Source organism: Filicampus tigris, chromosome 5, assembly GCF_054856515.1.
Source record: "Filicampus tigris isolate MCC_2025a chromosome 5, RoL_Ftig_1.0, whole genome shotgun sequence".
Classification (NCBI taxonomy): Eukaryota; Metazoa; Chordata; class Actinopteri; order Syngnathiformes; family Syngnathidae; genus Filicampus; species Filicampus tigris.
The window spans coordinates 16837212-16859607 of record NC_141221.1 but is presented as its reverse complement, the minus strand read 5'-3'; the positions used below and the strand labels follow the sequence as shown (position 1 = coordinate 16859607).

At 42.2% G+C, this 22396-nt stretch overlaps 3 protein-coding genes across 3 annotated transcripts in view; 1 reads left to right on the top strand and 2 right to left on the bottom strand.

The window, feature by feature from the left end:
* Nucleotides 1-375: 375 nt before the first annotated feature.
* nudt12 (nudix (nucleoside diphosphate linked moiety X)-type motif 12) lies at nt 376-5041 on the bottom strand. Its single transcript, XM_086030802.1, has 8 exons — nt 4950-5041; nt 3765-3962; nt 3316-3571; nt 2443-2713; nt 1298-1465; nt 996-1109; nt 738-937; nt 376-667 (listed from the first exon to the last, which is right to left on the bottom strand). Exons 2-8 carry the CDS (start codon nt 3959-3961, stop codon nt 533-535), a joined length of 1341 nt encoding a protein of 446 aa, XP_085886928.1. The 5' UTR covers nt 3962; nt 4950-5041; the 3' UTR covers nt 376-532.
* Nucleotides 5042-6343: 1302 nt separating this feature from the next.
* slc12a2l (solute carrier family 12 member 2-like) lies at nt 6344-21459 on the bottom strand. Its single transcript, XM_086031682.1, has 26 exons — nt 21316-21459; nt 20043-20508; nt 18560-18682; nt 17663-17738; nt 17494-17589; nt 17231-17370; nt 16919-17138; nt 15815-15942; nt 15521-15605; nt 15291-15442; nt 13751-13858; nt 12738-12861; nt 12539-12640; nt 11300-11455; nt 11093-11192; nt 10514-10625; nt 10283-10423; nt 10099-10205; nt 9948-10027; nt 8975-9112; nt 8641-8754; nt 7639-7750; nt 7472-7558; nt 7099-7234; nt 6960-7027; nt 6344-6699 (listed from the first exon to the last, which is right to left on the bottom strand). The coding sequence occupies exons 2-26, from the start codon at nt 20424-20426 to the stop codon at nt 6564-6566; spliced, it is 3225 nt and encodes a 1074-aa protein (XP_085887808.1). The 5' UTR covers nt 20427-20508; nt 21316-21459; the 3' UTR covers nt 6344-6563.
* The window catches only part of LOC147147557 (uncharacterized), a 31481-nt gene continuing 22848 nt past the window's right edge, over nt 13764-22396 (top strand). The window contains exons 1-2 of the mRNA XM_086031688.1: nt 13764-13865; nt 18563-18758. The gene's annotated coding sequence lies outside the window, so the exon portion shown is untranslated. The remainder of the gene's footprint in view (nt 13866-18562; nt 18759-22396) is intronic.

Below are 22396 nucleotides of genomic sequence, written 5' to 3'. Positions count from 1 at the left end.
TTAAAAGCTCACCTATTTGCAGTTGTTGCACTCAAGCCAAAGTGCAAAAAAAGTATTTTGGTGCCATCCAAACAACCATTTTAAAGCTTGCTGAGTTTAACGCAGCGCTTGCCACCATTTTGCGGCATCACACATGGAAATCGTCAGTTACGGTTTGATTTTAGCTATTCACGGCAGGGCTTGGGTCCACACTGGAATTTACACTTATTATTCTGATTGTTCTACTAGTGATTTTATTTTCAGGCTGTTGTCTTCAAAGATGTCGGCTGCATTGTGCTCAACAACTTCCTCATCCTTCTGTGTACGTGACCTTGATGCCATCGTGGAGATGAGAAGTTGGGAAGGCGAAAGTCGGAACAGGTCAGTCAAGAAGTATGAGGGAGGGGGGGAAAAAAGAACTTTATTTGGAAGTAAATGGGAAAAAATGTTTTTAAAAAAATCAAGTAATATTGTTCATTGACAGTGTTGAAATGTTTTCTGATAATGTGGTTCTTCCCCCATCAAGTGGTCCTGGAATATTTGAGGTGTAAGTTCATAAGTGGGCAGCAGTGCTGATCCAGTGACGCACGAGCTGGTGCGCGATGGTCTGCTTGGGCGGGAGGACGAGACCTGATTGGACAGGACCCGGGCCCAGGTGGGACCCTGCGGCCAGCAGCGCCTCCATCACCTGACCACAGAAAAATAAAAAAACAATCATTGAGGGAAATTGTAAATTTGGTGTTTGTCGCTCCACCCACCTGTTGCCGCGGAAACCATCTGGCCTCCTCTATCTCGTTGCGGTCCACGCTGATGTCTGTCGTCACGGCGATGCAAACGCAGCCAATCATGAGCTGTGAGGGCATGGGCCACGGCTGGCAGGAAACGTAACGGACGACGCCCACTCGCACGCTGCTCTCCTCGCACACCTCACGCCGCGCCGCCGCCTCCAGCGTCTCACCTGAGGTAACTTCCCGTCATTGTCACTTCCTGTTGTGTGTGAGGTTGCGCATGCTTACCGGGTTCTACGAAACCAGCCAGGCAGGAAAACATGCCGGCCGGGAAGACACTCTTCCGGCCCAGGAGACACTGATTACCGTCGGGGTGGACCACCAGCATGATGACCACGGGGTCTTGAAAGAACATCAGCAACAAGAATAAGGTGAAGAACAAAATGACTGTGTGTATATGTCCGTTTGTTTGTACAAGTGTCTTCACCTCAGTGTTGGTGTGTGCGTGTGATTGTAGTGTATATTTCTGTACTGTATGTGTGCCGTGTGTGGTTGGTCTGTTCGTATTATGTGAGTGTGCGTGTACGTACCAGTGCGCGGGTAGCAAGTGTTATGTACCCCCTTGTTGCTGGGGCACTGTTGCTTCCGGCAGGTCCTCTTGTGTCCTCCCTCCTCGGAGACAGTAGCACTGCCGCATGTGGAGCAGAAAGCGTACCGATGGTGCCAGGCCAGCAAGGAGCGGGCTGGAGCCAACACGCCTGAAACAACAACGACGACGACGACAAGACGCGTTATTATGGATCCCGCTGAGTTGTAGGGAGGATATGCCCCACTTGCTGCATCCGCCAAGCTGCAACATGATTGGCTGTTGCATTCAGGTATGATGCATAGTCAACAGTAAGTGACGTGACTTTGGTGGTGTTTTTTATTGAACCTAACCTACTTGTTTTTTGTTTTGAACAAATGTGATGCGTATTTGGAATGCTCATCTCATCAGCAAAGAAATCAGCAAAGCTGGGCATTTTACTACAAATTGAGCGTCCGTTATTCGTCATCCGTCTGCAGCGTGGGTAACCTTCCGTCGCCCGTCATTTGCCTTTTTTTCCGGGGTAGGAGGAATTAGTACCCGCCTCTAATTTTAAACTGGTTTCCGTCAGCGTTTCTAAACTTAAAAAAAAAAAAAAATCGACAATCCAATCAGTGTGCGCTGTGTGCGGGGGCCCTCCTATCAGCACACTGATTGGATGGTTGATTCTCCGAGGAGGGCCACCAATCACAAACAAGCAGGGCAGGGCAGCGCTCTATACAAGCAGCGTGTCCACATGAGCGTTCCCAGTCAGACAAGATGCTCGGAGGCACTAAGCTACATTTCCAGATTCCAGTCAGACAAGCGGAGCGCTCATTGAAGAAACACTATAACATTTCCAGATTGTGGTGTGGTACTCGGTGCACACAAAAGGCGCGTACGGGTGACGAGGAACAATAGTGAGTTGTTGTTGCTCCCCACCACCCACCCCACCAAAACGGACGTCCGTCATAGGCGGATAGATGGATCGGTCCGTCACATAGACGGAATGCCCAGCTCTGGAAATTATAAGATGAGATGAAGAGGAGGAGGAGAAGAAGCTGAAGAGGACAAGACTGGACGGATAAGAGTAAACAACGAGAAGAAGAAATGATGACGACAGGAAGCAGAAAAAAAAAAATAACAACAATGCGCCCGTTGCGTCCTCACCGGCGTCCTCGTCACTGAGGTTGAGCAAGTCCCGGTGCGGCGACGAGGCGAAGGAGCACTTCTGCTCCCCGTGCGGACAGCGGCCGAGCAGCGTGGCCCCGTCCTTGTCGCTGCTGATGGCGAACCAGGCCGGGAGCTCCTCAGATGCACTTTCTATTCCCGTTGTGCTCCTCTTCCTCTTCTCCACACCCAGGAAGACCAACACAGCATCCGGTTTCTCCAGCAGATCTTTGACCGCCTCATAGCCCAACCGACACAAATGCTGCACACCCTGTGAAAAGTCCAGAACAATGTTAAAAAAAAAATTAAAAGGCCACAACAAAAAAAAAAGTCATAAACTAGGTTTAAAAAAATAAAAGAAAATGAGTTAAGTACCATACCAAAAACCTCCCACAGCAGTGAAACAAATAAGCCCAAAAACAAGTAAAAACCTAAACAAATTGAAAACAAGACAAAAAACTGAATTAAAAAATAAACGGAAGTCAGAAACCAAAGTGAGAACAAAGTAGAAGAAACACTTCATAATCAAGAGCAAAATTTAAGAAAAAAAAGGCCCAAAAAGTTTACTTCGAAAAATTGTAAAAAAAAAAAAGAAAACATTAAATAAAAAAATATGAAGAACCAAGTCAAAACTTGGTGAAATAATAAACAACCAGGTAAAAAAAAAGTCAAAAGTTACATAAAGAACCAATACAAATTCAATCACTAAGTTAAAAAAGGTTTTTTTTTTTTTTTTTTTAATCCAACAAAAACTGTATAAAAAAATAATTCAAATCATGAAGACACTAAAAAAACAATCAAGACCCAAGTGACAAGCTAAGTCAAGAGGAAAGTTAAAAAGCAAGTCAAATGAAATCCAAGTGAAGAAGCAACCTGCTGGTCCCGGTGCAGCATGGGGCTGAGATCTGAGAAGAGCAAGAAGACGGAGGCAGGATGTTTCTTCCTGTCCTCCAGCCACGCGGCGTCAGTGCGCTTGGCGCTCAGACGATCCAGAGGCTCGCCCCCAAAGTAGTTCTCGAACCCGATGTCATCTTCGTCGCCCAGTAAGACGGAGACGTGCTTGTGACCCCAGAACTTGGCCACGTCGCTCGCGCACTGACCGCTACTGTTCACTCGACCCTTGTCGCACCTCCAAACAACAACACGAAGAACCAGAGGTCCTTAAAATGGCGGCAGATCCCGCTGAACGTGCATTTGAATGTGATTGCTTCATTCTGAACACAGCCACTGGTTATCTGAGGGTGTGCGCACTTGTGCAAACACATCATATGTCACATTCATGGTGGAAAAATGATGGTGGAAATGACTTTGGTTTTGTTTACCCATATCGGAGTAGCGTTTGGACCACGCCTGCGTGTCCGCTTCTGGCGGCGAGCATGAGCGCCGTCCATCCTCTCGGGCCTGTCCGCTCCAGCAGAGACGGGACAGCGGACAGCAGGGACGTCACCTGACCTTGGTCGCCGCGAGAAGACGCGTCCAGGAACTTCGCCAATACTTCCTCCTCGGGTGTGCCGGACATCCTGCACGCAGACAAAACATTAGGTACACCAAATGCACAATCACTGTTGATTGACACCTCTCGCTCTAAAAATATAAATTCTACATTGACAAATTGTTTTTAATATTTATTGACCTTAAGTGTTATATTTTCATTTTATTGTCCTTTTTTTATATTCATTTATTTTAATTCATATCCAACATTTTATAATATTACATTATTTGTTTTTTCCACATTTTATGATTAAAATTAAACCTAATTTTATTCATTTTACAGTTTGTCATTCAATAAAGGTAAGGAAAACAACATTTCCATTAGATATTTAAACATGTTTTTGATTAATTTAAATATATTTATTTTGCAATCATGGGGTAATTCAATTGTATTCGTTTTCACATAAAATAATCACATTTTATACACATTTACAATATTTATAATTTCTCAAATCTTAATAAATATACTGTATATAAAGTTTGATCAATTTATTCTGTTTCTAGACTTGTATTATTTTCAATAAATCTATTTCTTTAATCTTATTTTACTTGTGCAACTTACATAATACCAACATACTGTTACTGTAAATCAATGTGTACCTTATCAAGTGGCCTGTTAATAATGTGACAGGTAAACCTTTACGCTCCTCTCCCCTTTCTGATTGATACAAACAGCTGCCAATCAATAACGATGGTACATGAATAGGAAGTGATATAAACATTTGTAAACGTCGTTTTATTTTGTTTAGTATATTACGACCACAAGTTCGTACATTCACGGTTTCGTTGTAACATGCACATCAAGGTAAAATATAAACGTAATAACGAATATTCTGACAGACATTTAGGACTTTTTGAGGTGAAACAGAAATCTTCCTCGTGTGCTGTACTAAGGGAGGCTAAGCCAACTAGCTCGCTGCCACCGCACTATGGAGCTAAGGCTAAACTAGTGTGTTGAAGCAGAATGAATATTAAATGAAGATTATTGGTGTTAAATCATTCAGAAGGAAAGTCACCTAATACTGGCGAACAACAACTGGCGATCAACAAAGTCGACGTCCGCCCTGTCGGATCACAAGTGACGTCAGGATGAGATGCGTTCAAGTGCACATCCATTAGTAAGGACTTCAGCAAAGTGCAAGGAATATTTTATTTTTTGTTTGTTGATATTTTCCATGTATGAAGTAAAAGGAATTACTACTTAATTTTCTTTTTTTTTTATCTTGACAAATGCTTATAATGCCTGGTTCTTATCACTCATTTTGACAGTTTTAACTTAATGTAGGATTCCCTGAGGAGTTTTGAATGCATCGTTGTGAGATTCAGTAATGAACGCAGTAAATTTATAATGTTAGTGGTTTATTTTTCTATTAGAAACTTCAGCTTCTTACGAGAATACGGGTTTGAAGGAAATATTTATGCATGAAAAAGTTGAAAGTTGTAACTGATGGTGGATTGTCCGAAGAGACATGATAACATTGTTACTAATTTTGTTTTTTTAACAGTATGTATCGACAGTTTTATATAAATTAATAATAATAATAATCAGATTTATAATAAAATAGAGGAAAATAAGATCGAAGTCGAAATGGTTCAACCCTAATAATGGAGTCTTAAACGCATTGCTGTTCAGCTAGGGATGTAATGATATCGAAATGCCACGATATCCTGATATGAACCTCATGATAAGATAATTATCGCAATATTTTTGGGGGTAGATTGGCAATATAGAAAGCTAACGATACTGTTAAAAACTCGGTTATGTTTTTGTACATAACAGCAGTGACAAAGAAATAGGCTTGGTTGTATTGTATTGTTTTATAATGTTCATATATGTAAGTGAACGAATACTCTCTTGCAGTGCATACATTATCTTTGACCAACCGTGTTAGGATTACTTTATTTTTTTTTGCGGACTCATTATTGCCATAGTACACTCATATTTTACTTGCTTGATTTAAACTTGAGTGCGATGCCCAGGGTGGGCTATGGCTAACTGGCGCTAGCATATCAGAGACTGGGAACTCCTTTATCGATGCGCGCTGCCTACATCACGCACCATGCCACGATCGGTTTTGTTTTCTATTTTTTTCCTATCGAACATTTTATTGAAGGCATTTTCTAATGATATCGATCAGGTGTCAATCGCATATTGAATTATCGGTCCAGCCCTACTGTAGTTCACAATGCTTAATGTCTGAAACGGGTGAAAAGTACCCTTGTAATGTTTTTTGACAGAAGTGTGCTGGTTTTAATATCGTAACATGACGATGATGATATCGCCATTACTGTTAGATCACTACCGTTCAGAATTTTTTCAAAACTTCGCTGAAAGAAGTCACAATTATTGTCGCTGAAGTTCACAAGTTGTATGTTTGTAATTATACTTAAAAGATTTGAATACAAGACATTGTGTATTTAATAGTTTATTTATTTAACAAAGTTAAAAAACAACATGATAACATAGGGCCAAATCAATACAACTTTGATTCATGTAAACAAACCGTTAAATGTACACTTGGTTAGTTTGTTATGACAATTTAATAAAAATAAAATAAAAAAAGTCGACAAAACCGCAGCAATTGATGCTAGAGTAAAAGTGTGATTTTATTGCATGTGTTGTGTGTGTGTTAGGAGTAGAACGTGAGGACGCTCTGGTGGTTTCCTCGCACCAGCAGAAGAGGAGGAAGTTCCTTGGACAGCGTTTCCAGCCAGCACATGTAGAGGGCGCTAGAAACCACACCCTTCCTTGCCAGGGGCATTGTCCTGACCAATAACAAAAGAGCAGACACTTTATTAGGTATGCAAAAATGTTTAGAAGTAGTATAATGTGTATTTTTTGAAATACTATTTCTACATGTAGTGTGTATTTTTAAAAAAGTTATATGTTGGGGTTTGCATTTGTACGAAAAAAAAAACATTTCTGCAATAGCGATTGATTTTACGAGCATATGAATTATGATATTTTTGTCCTTGTTTGTCGTTTTGATGACAACAAGTCAAGTGGTGAAGACTTGTTCTCTCACATGACGATGAGCTTGGCGTCGCTGGAGTGCTCCTTGAGGAGTTCGTTGAGCCGGATCTGCCGATTGCTCTGAACACAAATGTCGCAAGCGTTATTGCTAAAAGAAAGGTTGCGCGTGTCGCAGACGCGCTTGATGTAACCTTGGCCTTGTAGAGCTCCAGCTCGTTGTCGGTGATCCTCCAGGGCTGCTCGGCCTTCAGACGCTCGGCCGCCTCCTGGTCCATGTCCTCCTCCTTCAACCTGTACGACTCCACCAGGGCCTTGAACCACAACTTACTACGCGCGCACACACACACACACACACACACACACACACATATAATACAATCATGTTCACTATCTGCCTTCAAACACTTCCTGGTCTCGTCTACTAGACTAACCCATTCAAACACACACCTTATTGTTTATGAAGAGTTTTGTTACCTGTGTTTCTTCTGACATTTTAAATGAGTGTGAAATCATGAGTGAAGAAGATGCTGTGTGTGCGCGTGCACGTGTTGATTATAAACATACTTGTGTTTTTTGGGTTTGGTGTTGATGTCTCCTAGAACATTGATGTCGGAGAAGTCGATGCGGAACCTGCTGAGCAGCGTCGCCATCCTGTATACACACAGTACACACACGTGGGTGTGTGTGCTTGTTCACCGCTAAGATGTTTGACACGCGTGCGTGTGACTGACATGCGTCTGTCGTGGTCGATGCGGTTGATTTTTCCTCCGATGAAGACTCGAATGCGGCAGTCGGCCCATTTGCTTCGGTTGGTCAACAGGTAGGGAAGCAGCAGTGTCAACCCTAAGCACAACAACACACACACACATGTACATTATAAATGCATTGTAATGTTTATTACTGGAATATTAATTTTATTGCTAATGTCAACGATGCCATTGTGCCACCCTTGTCTTGTAAATAAAGTAAGTCAAGCAATAAGTCCTGGGCATCCAACCTTCCTCATGGTGGTGTCGTCATACTCCTGTACTCGCCCCAGACATCAGTCACACGCTGTTGTTTTATTCTCTGTATATTAAATCATATTTTCTTCCAGAATAACATTTTTTTAAACAATTCAACTTAAGTCTCATATTACATACTAGGGCTGGGAAAAAAATATTGTATCGTTGATGAAGTATCACAATACTTTCAATACCTTATGTATATGTTTTGCACTTTCTATAACACACTTTTGGAATATTTGAGGTCCTTAAAGTTGAGCTTTGTGAATGGAGTTTCATTTATTGCACTCTTGTGTATCAGGAACAGTTACAGAAACAGTTACTGGAACAGCTTATGCCCTTTTCAATCATGACTCTTGAATAAATGTCAAATGGCACTTAAAACTTTGGAAACACATGCCTCATTTTTTAAAAATATATATTTTTATAATATTCAAGTATCGCAATAGGTATCGGGTCGCTACCCAAGTATCGGGTTCCGTATCGGATCGGACAAAAGTGGATCATCCCAGCCCTATTATATACATATGCAGAAAAGACTTTATTCCTATTATACCTTTTCTCCCCAAAATATACAACTTACATCTTGTAAAATTCATTTCATTCATCAATTCAGTCATTCACCAAGTTGACCGCTAGGTAGCATCACAGTCCAAAGTGTCATTCATGCACAACCATTGCAAAATTTCTGTTTGCACAATTCTGATTAAAAAAAAACAAACAATTGACCTCCGTCGTCAAAGAGCCACCAGACGTCGATGGTTCCTTTCCCTTGCTTCTTCTTGAACTGCTGACTGGACTCGAGGAGGCGCTGCTCGCTCGCACTCAGAGCTGCTTTGCTGTCTACACACACACACACACACACACACCCCCACACACACACACACACACACACACACACACACGGATAGATGGACTTACCGGTTGAATTTGTTCAATAACCAAGATCGTAACTCAGTCTGCCTGTATATCAATTAAATTTGTGAGTATCTTAAAAACGTGTACTTGGAGTCACTAGTAAGTTTACTTAGCATTGTGATAATAATATTAATAGGTTATTCACCTCTGATGATGAGCGGGCTGCTCTGGTTGCTGGCGGTCTTGGACGGACTAGAGTCCGAATCCGAGTCTTTGGTCAGAGTGATGGTCACTGGGGTGTCCTTGGTGACCGGAGGCTTTTCATGGGAGCAAGACAGCTCATCTGCAAAGAACACACATAAACCGCACACGCTGGACTTTTTTTCACAAATCAAAATAAGCAGACACTCTGGGATTGGTTTATGATATCTGCAAGAGTCTGACATGTGATGAGAGACCGGAAACAACTGAGGATGTGTGCGTGGCTGTTTAATTGTGCCAGGAGATGTTCTGGGATCGGCTGGTTATGTCTTGATAAGCCTCTAATGTACCAGTGGACGTGAGATTGGCTGATGATGTCTTTAAATGCACTCTGAGATGGACTAATTAGGTCTGAATGGAACCACCTTTCGCCAAGAAACAATCTGAGATCAGCTGGTGATGTCTTCAGGGTTCTCTGTTGTACCACCATACTCTGAGATCAGCTTTTGATAGCTGCATGGTTCTACAATGTGTCAAAAGACCCTGGGATTGACTGCTGATGTTGGCAGCTGCACTCTGCGATCGGCTGATTATGGCTTGATGAATCCGACATGTCCGGTGACACTCTGGAACCAACTGGTGATGTATGTATGGATCTATCGTGTGCCATGAGGTACTCTGACTTCGGCTGATGATGTCTGTATGAATCTGACATCTCAGGAGACACTCTGGGATCGTCTAGTGATGTCTGCACAGCTCTATAATGTACCAGAAGATATTGAGATCGGTTATCATTCCTCGGCCATGATGACTCTGGGATTGGCTGATGTCTTTAATGTGAAAGGGGACACTCTTGATCGGCGGATGATGTCTTTACGAGTCTCCGATACATCCCGAATTCGGCTGGTGACGTCTGTTCTCATGCCACGCGAGGTGCTACTGTTTTGGTTAGCAACAGAGTAACTGTTTTCACTGACCTTGTCCTTGGATGTGAGAGACATCCAAGCCCTCAGGAAGCCTCAGGATGACCATACCAAACTGCAGGTCAAATGCGTCACTAGGGAATAACACCCAAAATGCATCACTGAAGAAGATGACAAACAAGATGAAGACCAAGGCGTTTCCTACTGGAGAATGTTGATATACGTCTCCACATCATTCATGTGGCCCTCCATCCAGTTGTTCTTGAAGCCTAGCACCAGAGTGTTGGGTTTCAGGCGGCCCAGACCCACTGACTGGACCAAGAGACACCAACGGTCCATCAGTCAATCATTGAAACAATGAGGAGCAATAAAGAGGGCGTTGTCGCCACCTGCAGGAGGAAGTGCACGCCGTGTCTGAGAGTGTCGGAGAAGACGGGAGCGTAGAAAGCTTTGATCCGCTTCTTGTTGAGCCAGCGCTGACAGCGAGCGTGCTCCTGAGACGCCTCCTTCACGTTGGGACGCCGACACGCCTGCAAACGCGCATGCGCACACGCACAGTGCGGGCATGCGGCTTATATGGATGTAACGCGAGAAGAGAGAGCTTTTGAGCGCTTACGTACAATCCTGACGTGTCCGCACACCATCAGGCCCACGTTCTTGGTGAAGGAATGGACCAGCTGCAGCAGAGCAAGCCGAGAGCTCGGATACCCGGTCAGGACCAAACACTGAGGCCTGCCAGCGTAAACATCAACACTCAGACACTCTGACATCGGCTCGTGATGTCTGCATGGACTTGACATGTCTGGAGAAACTCTGGAATCCGTTGATGGTGTCTTTGTGGCCCTATGTTGTAGCTTGGATCAAATTGTGACGTCATATTATATGTATTTTGCTTCATTGTTATCGTAACTTATCGATGGAGCGGTTACATCGACGTCAATCTATAATGTGCCTGCATCCACTCTGGACTCGGCTGATGATGTCTGCATGAATCTCTGGTGCGCCGGGAGGCACGTTTGGGATCGACCGGTGATGTCGTCATGGGTCTACAATGTGTCAGGGGAAACTCTGTGGTCGGCTGATGATGTCTGAATGATTCTGAGGCAATCGAGTATGAAACGATGATGTTCGTAGATGTGATCTATCAATTCTGGGATCCGTCTGTCTTTTGGTCCAACATAGTCCCAGTTTGTGCTCACCTGAAGTTCTTGACATGGTCCTCCACACCAGTCAGGTTGAGACATTGTGTAAGAGCCTGGTTGTAGATGAGCGCCTGAGTGGACGATCCCCAATTGACGTCTTGGGCGCGCACACGTGGACATGATCAAAGGGAGACGAGAAGAAGAAACTAGTTAAGCGGCTGGGGAGAGGAACCCCGTGTAAGGCGGTCTGCGTTTGACGGTCACCAGGCTTCTTGTAGCTAACGTAGATGTAGAGCGCCAGGACAATGAGCAGCGTGACCAGCGCCGCCCACCAGTTGATGACAAACATCACCACGCAGCACAAGATGGCGCCCGCCAGGGACACCCACATGTTGTAATACTTGAAGCTGGGACGCCACCCTGTGGTGACGGACGGAAAGGCATTAGCGCTGATGTGGAACCCGAGCCAATGAGGGTGGAAAGACATTTGAGTGAGCATTTATTCAAAATACTCGACACTCCTGTCGACTGAAAATGACATCACATTTGCTCAGGTAACAACCAATCACGGCTCACCGGTTTTCTGAAGCTGTGCCAGGATTGGTCGTTATTTGGGCCCTGAGCAACTGTGATGTCATTTTCAGTCAACTTCTTCTTCCTCTTCTTTTTATGTTGTCTTTTGGATGTTTTTGTTGCACAGCACTTTGAGTTGCATTTTCTTGTATGAAAAGTGCTATATAAATAAAATGTGATTGATTAAATGTGATTGAACAGAAAGTGGCAAAATGGCCGCCCCCTGAGATGGACAAAAACGGGTGGATTTTAACTGCTTAACTCATATTCCACAAATGCAATATTAAATCAGAATTTCCATGTTTAGACCAGAGGGCCTGCATAGAACATATTCTTGAAAAGAAAATGTTTGGGTTGACTTCCTCTTTGACTCCTTCACTGCCAGACATTTTCAGCCCCCCTTTTACCCTATCGTTTGAAAAGATTTGAAAAAAATATAAATAAATTCCTGGGATTGAATGGCTGGACTGTGAAAAGACAAGTAAATTTGGCAATGGCGGTGAATGAGTTTAGATGTCAGATTTGATGTAAAATTTATAAATGAATAAATAAAAAACCAGATGCTGATATTCGTCAAAATACCGATAATCAGTCGTGCCCCACTTAGCTATTGAGATTCCATTGTCGATACTGCTTATCAAACCGATTCCTTATCGATTGTTTTATTAATTTCTTAATTTGTGGAGGAATGAAATGATTTTGGAATGAAGAGTGAACATTTGACAAATGCATGCTACTCGTACTACCGGTGACGTTAAAAATTCTACGAGTTAACATCCAGCACTTCCATAGTAGTGCACAGTTTTGCCTCACTAGCAAAATGTACTAGCCTAACGAGTAAATCAAAGTTACGGATCTTGAGATGGATGTCATTAATCTGGAATAAACTCTCAAACGTCTTTCCATGAACGAGTGAGGCATCAAGCTCACCTGGAGAGTTGGCCAGCGAGGCGTGGAAGACGGAGAAGTTGATGAGCGCGTAGGACGCCAGGAAAAAGTTGGAGATGATCGGAGCGATGATGTTCAACTCGGCTGAGAGGAAAAGGAAAAGGAACGGCCAATATAGTGGGGGGACGCCGTAGTCCTCAGCAGCTACAGCGCAAGTGTGCATCGAGCGTCGGTTGGCTACCGATGAGGATGAAGGCGAGGCCGATGCAGAAGGTTAGCACGTAGCCGCGCAGAGGCTCGTTGTTCTTGCCGTAACCTTTGGCAAAGATGCCCAGGCCAGGGTAGATGTTGTCCTTGCAAAGAGCCTAAGCGAACACACACACACACACAATCATACACTAGTTGATGTTAACCCCGTGTTTGTTTCCTTTCAACTTGTTCCGACATGGCACATTTTTGAACCAAACATCGGTTCTTGTCATAATTAGAATATATATATATTTATTTGTTCGCCATTCAAATTCCAATTTGTTTGCAAATACTGCTAATCGTGAAGACTTTGTAAAGCTTGCTACAGAAGCTTCCACTTCTTAAATTAAAATCTAATTCTTGTCCATGGTCACTCAGCAGAGTTTATTTTGACTTCTTAAACTCAAAATCGTGTCGTTCATTTGCTCCAGGGGAGTGAAGAAGGCATTAAACGCCTCTTTCGGAAGCTGAGACTATTACACCATATTGCTCCCTTGTCAATAAAATGATTCATGATAGCATCCGCTGGAAAACATTTTAAAGAAATGATAATTGTTGAGAGTAGAATGCAACCCATTTTAGCCAAATTACAGTGGCGGCTGGTGGAGTTTTCTCTTTTGTACGGGGGAATTCTTTTGTGCCCCAAGACAGAAACACGTCACAAATCTGACAATACAAATGAAGGAAATAATGATCCCACTCATGTAAAAGTAGTTATTGGCTGCATACATTTCAACATGTTTATTTTATTTCATGTTTATTTTGTCTTTTTCAATATAATGTGGCGAAGTGGGCCATCTCCCGAGCCAGCCGCCAATGCCAACTTGTTTGATTCAATCTCGTAAATAGCAAGGAATTCATACATTTCATTTTCATGGGTTTCTTTCAGTTGGCCAAAACATAGAACCAAAAGTGAGTTTTTGCTTCAACACAGCTCAAATGTTTTTGCAAATGGACACAAATGGTCAAGATGATTCAGCACCTTTTTTTGTGTGTTTTTCCTACCTGGAAGACTTTTGGAGCGCTGACCAGCGAGGCTAGAGCGGACGACAGGGTGGCCGAGAAGATTCCCGCCGTGATGAGAGGCCCAAACGCCGATGCCAGACTCATCGCCTGCAAGGTATAATCATGATACTGCTGTCATTTGAAGCAAGGATGCACATTCTTTTACCACTTGCTTTGTAAAGACAATAAATACTCTTAAAGTCCTCGTAAAGTGAAAAAAACGTCAATGAGTGTTGTTAACAACCCTGCCAAATTTGAATGGTTAAAAAAAAAAATCACCTGGTTTATAAAATGAGCCTTCAAAATCACAAAAATTAATGGGTGAGGGATAGTGGTCCCCTCTCAAACGTTGTGGGCGTGTTTACTGACACTACGCCCCACTCACCTGGCAACTGGCAATCGAATATCACAAGTAGCCCAGGAAAAATGGATGCTACTTTGTCTAGCATCTTTCTTATGTCTACACATGGAATATATACCAGCATGTCATCAAGGTTTTTTTTCCAGGCCACAATAACGAGGTGTTCTAAAGCTGCCACGCCAGTGGACTATCTCAAAGGAGGAGGTATTTTCGGCGGGTCGGTTTAGATAGTTTGCTAATTGCATGTCGCGATTGTGCCGGATAGCCGCTGATGCAAATGAAGGCGCTCAAACACTTCGAGGAGGGGCGACTCATGACGGAGCTGTTTTAGCCACTCCCCCAAAAATCAATACATCTGAAATGGTGAAAAACATTTGAATGCTAATTCTTGACCATTAAGTACTACATAGTTCTCGGTCTTTGCGCATTTTCAGCAATTATCTTCAAACATTTGTGAATTTATTTAGGAACAAATCTCGGAAGTCACTTTACAGGGTCTTTAAAGCGGAAGTCAACCCAAGCATATATTTTTTTCAAGAATATGCTCCCAGCAGGCTCGCTAGTTGGAACACGGCATTCTGATTTAATATTGCGTTTGTGGAATGTGAGTTAAGCAGCAAAATCCACCCCTTTTTAGCCATCTGAGGGGGCGGCCATTTTGTCACTTATGTCACCCGAAAATGACATCACAACTGCTCAGGGCTCAAATAACAACCGATCACGGCTGACTTGTTTTCTGAAGCCGAGCCGTGATTGGTCGTTACCTGAGCCCTGAGCAGTTGTGATGTCATTTTCAGTTGACATAAGTGACAAAATGGCCGCCCCCAGAGATGGCTAAAAACGGGTGGATTTTGCTGCTTAACTCTTATTCCACAAACGCAATAATCATCAGAATGCCGTGTTTCAACTAGTGGGCTTGCATGGAACATATTCCTGAAAAAAAGTGTTTGTTTCAACTTCTCTTTTAAAGACATGTGCTTGAATCAGATACTTTATCTCTTCATCACACATGGCCAAACAGAAGTTTCCACAACAATCGGTGTTGGTGCGTGTGTAGGAGTCCATCAACAATGTGTTGATTCATTGCTGCAAGAAGCTTGTGACTCACAACAATGGCGACACTCTTGTCCCCAAGCACACGCGCACACACATTGATGACAGCCCGGCTGGCAGTCTTACCTGGAAGTCGTTCATGAGGCCGTACTGGCATCCTCCCTCTTTGCAAATGGAGAAGTCGTACCCCAGCGTACAAGCGGCGGCGTCTGTGCAGTTGATGGTGTCGCTCAGCGTGTCATTGACGTCGCCCGTAGCGTCTCTCACCATGCACGAGCCTGAAGGATCACCGCCGCATGCGTTGGCTAGCGTATCGTTCGGACGCGAGATGATTATGTCACAGAGCCGTCACCGACCTGCAGAGATGGCCACGCCCACATAGGTGACTCCCGTGATGAGGATGGCGAGCAGCGTTCCTTTGGGGATGGCAGACTGGGGGTCCTTTCAAAGACGGACACCACACAAACGATTGGACCTGTGTTGGGAATCACTCCCTATCCACTATATAGTGAAAACCCCACGATAAATCGTGCGTCATCGTTTGCGACCCACTGTCGAAGATTCTTAAGAAATCATTTCGTGTTTTTCTTTTTTTTACAGTAAACAGGCAAGTCCGAATAGCTATGGCATTGTTTATCTGTTGGTCATACACGGAGGTCTCCGGAGATGTTGGCTCCCGCCAGGATCCCGGTGGCTGCCGGGAAGAAGATGGCGAACACGGAGAAGAAGGTCTCGTCATCCCGGAAGTCCGGACCCAGATTTTCCACAAATATAGCCGCTGCAGACGTGACAAAGAATCTCAGACAAGTTCAAAGCAACAACTGGTCCTATGTAAGAGCATTTTAACCAATCAGAAGTCTTAAAAGCCAAGGGAGGAAAACAACGGTGAAAACAACGGTGAATGACTCTGGGATCTTCTGATAATTATGTGACACTCTTGAGATCCACTGGCAATGTGCCAGTAGCTATTCTGGGATCGACTGATGATGTCTGCATGCGTCTGAGACATTCGGAGAAATCTTGGGATTGGCTGATAACGTCTGTATGGAAATAGTGTGTCGATGACGTCTGTATTCATGCCTGGTGCGTTAGGAATACTCTGTGATCAGCATTCAACGTCTGTAAGGATCTCTCACGTGCCAGGAGTTACTCTGGGATGAGTTGATGATGGCGACATGAATCTGAGACGTCGGGAGACAATCTGGGATCTGCTAGTGATGTCTGTTGATATACTGGAATATCAGTAGCATGTCCGCGTGGTTCTCTTGTTCAGTATAATGTACCAAGAGTTACTCAAAGATCGGTAGTGATATCTGCATGGCTTCGTAGCATGCCAGGAGTTAGTCTGGAATCCACTGATGATGTCTGTATTAAATCTCTGGTGTGTCAGTTGATAATGGCTGCGTGAAACTGATGTGTCGGAAGACACCTTGGGACTGCGTGGTCATGTCTGTGTGGTTCTATAATGTACCAAGTGTTACTCTAAGATTGGTTGGTGATGTCTGCGTGGCTTTATAATGTGCCAGGAGTTAGTCTGTGATCCACTGATGTTCGAAATAGTCTGCAGTGGCTCAGGGACACCCTGAGATTAAGGATCTCTCATGTGCAAGGAGTTACACAGGGATCGGCTGACGGTGTCTGTAGATACACTCAATGATCAGTTGATGATTTTTTCTCATTGCAGAAGACACTTCAGGATTGACAGTTTTTAGATGGTGTTTGATCGTGTGGTCAAACGTTGATATTTGCCTGACTTTGATATCCAAAGAATCCTTTGGCCGCCTTGTCCTGGGCAGGTATGAGGCTTCCGATGAAGTAATTTGCGATGGCGGCGAGCAGGACGAGCAGCAGGACAATCTGAGCCTTGGCCTCCCACTCCATCCCGGCCACCGAGATGCCCAGCAGCAGGATGACGGTCAGCGTGCCCACGATGCGGATGTCGTTTAGCTCGTCCGTCATCAGGGCGTCCACGTCCTGGAAACGAGCCCGAGCAAGACAACGAAGAAAATATTGCCATGAGGGGAACGAAAAAGGGCGGCGAGGGCGGGGGAGGAGGCATCCCTCACGTTGAGCATCTCCACCACTGTCTCGGCGAAGCCGACCACATACATGGCCACAGCTACCGCGTTCGCAAATGCGAAGATGAGGCCGATGGAGCCCCCGAACTCTGGACCCAAGCTCCTGGAGATCAGGTAGTAAGCGCCACCTGCAAATATACGCTTGCCAAGTTTGAATAATGCACCAGCACCAGGATGTGGAGCATAACAGAAACAAAGCTTTCTGCTTTTTAACAACAATATTAAAGGACAAAGGGTTTGTAGGTTTTCACCTCCTCGTACAAAGCCGTTGGTGGCGATGGCGGAGGTGGACAGACCCGTGATGGTGGTCACCAGCGTGGCCATCAGGATGATGGCGATGGTCAGTCCTGCTCACAAAGCAAACTTGAGTTCATTCGAGCGCGCGCGTTCAACGGCGAACCAACGGAAGCGACGGCGTACCGATGCCGGCCTGTCCCACGATCCACGACATCCGGATGAAGAGCATCACGCCCCAGATGTTCAGCATGCATCGCACCTGCAAAAAACATAAGATCATTAAAGTAGGAATCAACCAAAGCATATTTTTTTCAAGAATATATTCCCAGTAGGCCCATTAGTTGAAAAACGGCTTTCTGATAAATATTGCGTTTGTGGAATATGAGTTAAGCAGCAAAATCCACCCCTTTTTAGCCATGTCAGGGGGCGGCCATTTTGTCACTTCTGTCGACTAAAAATGACATCACAACTGCTCAGGGCTCAGGTAACGATCAGTCACGTCTCAGCTTCAGAAAACAGGTCAGCCGTGATTGGTCCTTACCTGAGCAAATGTGATGTCATTTTCAATCGACAGAAGTGACAAAATGGCCGCCCCCAGAGATGTCTAAAAATGAGTGGATTAAAACTCTTATTCCACAAATGCAATATTTATCAGAATGCCTTGTTTTAACTAGTGGGCTTGCATAGAACATATTCTTGAAAAAATATATGTTTGGCTTGACTTCCGCTTTAACTCAGCCTGTAGACTCGTGAGTCGGCAGCTTTCCCCACACACATGGAAGATTTCTGGTCATAAATATTGAACATTTTTAATATTTAAGATTGGCGACACAACCTGTTTCGGACCCTATTAGAGGGACAACTTACTATTAACACACCTCAGACCACAGGACAACCGTATAGACACTAGATGGTCTGTCATTGGTCGTCTTTGGTCATAAAGGGGCAAAAAAAATCGTACCATAAACGGGCCGATTGTCGTTGTGTGTACCAGGTCTTACCAGAGAAAAGGCTGTAAAATTCTGGGATATTCAAGATGACCTTGAAGGCGACCGTGTGTTATTCTGTGTATGCTCGTACCAGGACTCCTTTGATCCAACCAAACTTGATGGCGGCTCCTTTGGTCTCCTTGACCGCCCGGGCCGCCGCCTCTTCGGCCGCCGACGGCTCCTCCCCGTTGGCCATCCCGTCCTCCAGGGGATCCTGGGCAACAGCAACAGAACGTCATCACGGGGACCAAATGGAAACATTCAGCAGGTTTCTTAGAAGACGGGAAAATGTGAGTAGGCTAAAACCTGAGCGCCGTGGTACACCAACCCAAACGCTGGACTCGTGTGTGTGTGTGTGTGTGTGTGTGTGTGTGTGTGTGTGTGTGTGTGTGGGTGTGTGTGTGTGTGTGTGTATGCGTTTGTGCGCGTGTGCATGCGCCTGCGCCTGCGTGTCCGAGGACGTCATCAGTCCCACGCACATGCTCAAGAGTTGTGCGTGACGGGGTGAATGAGGAATGTCGAGTCGCATTGACTGACTCCTTTTTGGTCACTTCATTAGGTACACCCTCTCATCTGATCCAATGCGAAAACAAGAGGAACTCAAACATAAATTGAAGGGATTTTTTTTCCATCATGTCAAGAAACTGTGATGAGCCGTCATTGAACTTTTAAGAAAAGGTTTGATAATAATTATTTAAAAAATGTCCTTAAGCATATGTAAAAGTATATTCAAAACTGTACCAATAGAAAAAAATCACATTTTTAAAGTACCCTATAATAAAACTAATATTATATATATATTTTTTATAAATATATCTTGAAATGTCTTGAAATAAAAAAATATACATATTTTAAAATGGCATGAATTAAACAAATTTTTAAATGCATTTTTAGAATCAACTAACAATTGGCTGCAGGTGTATTTTTAAAAGTGTCTTAAAACAAACTCTGTTTTTAATTATAAAATACATTTTTTTATATCCCAAAATAGTATTCATACATTTTTTACTATACATTTTAAAGTGGCTTAAAATAAAAAGCTTTGTTTATATATTTAAAAATGTTGCTCAATATGTTTTTCAAATTTCAGAAATGTATTTTAAAATATCCTAAAATAAAACTGTTTTTAATTATAAAATATTTTTTAATATCCCAAATTAGGATTCATTCAATTTTTGATTTATACATTTTTAAGTGTCTAAAAATAAAAAGCTTTGTTCATAAAAATATATTTTAAAATGTAGTTTACTTTCATAAAATACATTTTAAAATAAAAACATTTGAAATGTCTTGAATTAAAAAGAAATAGCAAAAAATAATACTTTAGAATCCCTAAAGAAAATACAAAAAAATAACTTTCGAGTAAATAATTTTCAGTTTTTTAATTCGAAAATATATATACATAAAAAAATATAAGTGTCTTTAAAAGAAATAATAATTTCCAAGTTAATGAAACAAAATGTAAAATGTTTTTAATACACATTTTTCAAATTTAAAAATGTCCTAAACCAAAACTAAGACAGAGAGATATATTTTTTATATTATGAGCTGGCGTGGCATTTTCTGGCACTGACCTTGTCGAGTTGGTCGTGGAGTTCCGCAAGCGAGGGTCTGTTCATCTTCTCGCCGAGCGTGGCGTCCGTGTGGCGGTAGAAGTCGATATTGGGCACGGCGTCCACCGTGTTGTGTCCAAATGTCCTCATGTAGTACGTGTTGGAGTGCGTGTCCGACACCTGCGTCTGCCCTGTGCCCGTCGAGTGCAGGCTGACCGAGTCGCTGCGTGGCCCGTCCGGCTCCAGGAAAACGTCCGGCGGGAGTCCGATGTCGCCGGCGCTGCCCAACGCGCCGGGGTCGGCGAAGCCCACCCAGGAGCGGCCCCGCGACTCGTCCTCGTGGACCACGTCCACGTGGAAGCGGCTCTCGGCGGGCTCGCCCGGCCCCGAGTTGCGTCCCGACATTCCGACAGACTAGCGGACGGACAAATCCCACTTCAATTCCGGCATCGACCGAGGGCGACAATCTGCACTGACAAAACTGGCCCTAAAAAAGACATCAGGAACAGATATCCATTTTAGATAAAGTATTGCCTAATATTACGAGATAAAGTTGCATTTTTTATTTTTTATTTTTTTTAAAGATAAAAACTTATTTTTGTTAGGGAAAAGTTGATGTATGGAGAAAAAAACCCTCAGAATTTTAGATGAATTAATTCACATTTTTTCAATTTAAGCAATTTAAAATGTTTTTTTTCAATGTTAAGTTGGATTTTTGGTAGTAATACATTTTCATGATACATGAGAATGAAGTAATATTAGTATTACAGTGATCCCTCGCTACTTCGTCCTTCAACTTTCGCGCACACAGTGCATTGTGGATTTTTTAGATTTTTGGTAGTAATACATTTTCATAATATATGAAATTTACAATTCATTTACAATTTTTTTTCAAGCTACGAAACGTTATACTTCTCTTTCTCACCAAGAGAAAACTTTTGGCCTACCCATCGACATAAAATGATGAGAATGAAGTTCTATTTTCATAAGTGGTTTTGAAAGCCTAAATCCTTTTTTTTAAATGATCTAAAAGTAAAGTTTTGTGGGAGAAAAAAACTGCAGTTATTCACATTTATTATTCACATGCATTATTCACACATGCGCGTAATGTTACAGTGGTTTAACCTTTTTTTTCCCCAGTAGAGTATATTTGTTAAGTACAGTTCAGTATTTATCTTTGAAGTGCGTACAAATAGGTGCCTGGTATGGAGAAAGAAGAACTAGTATAGTTTGCAGTCACTCAACCTTGGTTAGTGTTTTTGCAGTTGCCAAAATGACTTTGGAATATTCCTACCTTGCAATTTATTCCCACAGGAATACGCGTAGGGTAAAATCCCAGTTTGGAGATTTCCCGTCCAGAAGTTGGTGATGAAGCCTGTTCGCTGTCACTTTGAGTGCGACAAGCAGAATACACTTGACTCGCCTTCAAGTGGGCTATTGTCATCCGTGATCCTCTCCGCAAAGAAACCCCCCGCCCCCCAACCACCACACTCTCTCCTATGGCCGTCCTGGCCAGCTCGATATTCAAATTGAATTTACTTAAAAATAAAATTAATAATACTTGGAAAATATTTCTAAAATTGAAAATAAAGTAATTCTAAAAAAAACACATAAGAAATTGTTGTAAAAAAAATATTTCTGAAAATGTATTTTGAAAATGCCGTAAAATATTTTTTTATTATTATTAATATTTTTTGCATATATTTTTAAATGTCTTAATATAGAAAAACATGAAAAACAAATTTAAAATTTTAAGAAATATTTATCGGTTTTCATTTCTAAAATATTTTTTTAAGTGTCTTAAAATAAAGTTGTTTTTTTAATTTGTAAATGCCCTAAAATAAAACATTTTAGTAAATTATATTTTAAAAAATAACAATGTAATTAAAATAAAATTTTTGGGACCCACTTTTTTTATATTATTATTATATAATATTACCCATCTTGACATGATATCAGACTAAATTTCTTTCCTTATTTGTTTTTATTTATTTGTAATTTTTTTTTTTTAATGTAATTTCTGTTTTGTGGAGAGAAAACTTTTTAAAATTAGCATTAGTTTTGTTTTGTTTTTGGGTAGTTTTGTATTTGTTCTTGTCTTGGAAAACCTGAAAAACATTTAAAAACATTTTTTAAATGTATTTATAAAATATATTGAAAACATTTTTAAATGTTTATCATTCATAGCTAAAATTAAGATGGTGTCTTTCAGAAGAAAGTATTTTTTAAAAACCAAATGTTTTTTTAAGTCATAGCAATCGCATTTTAACGTCCTGAAACAAAAAAATATTTATAAAAATACTAAAAAGTCATAAAAGACAACAAATTTATTATTTTTCTATTTTAAAAAATACATTTTTTAAAAAAGAACCTAA

Excerpts from the sequence above, each read along its gene's own strand:
- nudt12 (XM_086030802.1), bottom strand. The coding sequence starts at position 3,961 with ATGTCCGGCACACCCGAGGAGGAAGTATTGGCGAAGTTCCTGGACGCG. Across the intron at positions 1,466-2,442 it reads CCTCAGTGACGAGGACGCCG|GCGTGTTGGCTCCAGCCCGC; the intron begins GTGAGGACGCAA and ends TTGTTGTTTCAG. Across the intron at positions 1,110-1,297 it reads CACTTGCTACCCGCGCACTG|ACCCCGTGGTCATCATGCTG; the intron begins GTACGTACACGC and ends TGTTCTTTCAAG.
- slc12a2l (XM_086031682.1), bottom strand. The coding sequence starts at position 20,426 with ATGTCGGGACGCAACTCGGGGCCGGGCGAGCCCGCCGAGAGCCGCTTC. Across the intron at positions 15,943-16,918 it reads AGGATTCTTTGGATATCAAA|CGGCTATATTTGTGGAAAAT; the intron begins GTCAGGCAAATA and ends TCACGTCTGCAG. Across the intron at positions 10,028-10,098 it reads ACGTATATCAACATTCTCCA|TGACGCATTTGACCTGCAGT; the intron begins GTAGGAAACGCC and ends GTTATTCCCTAG.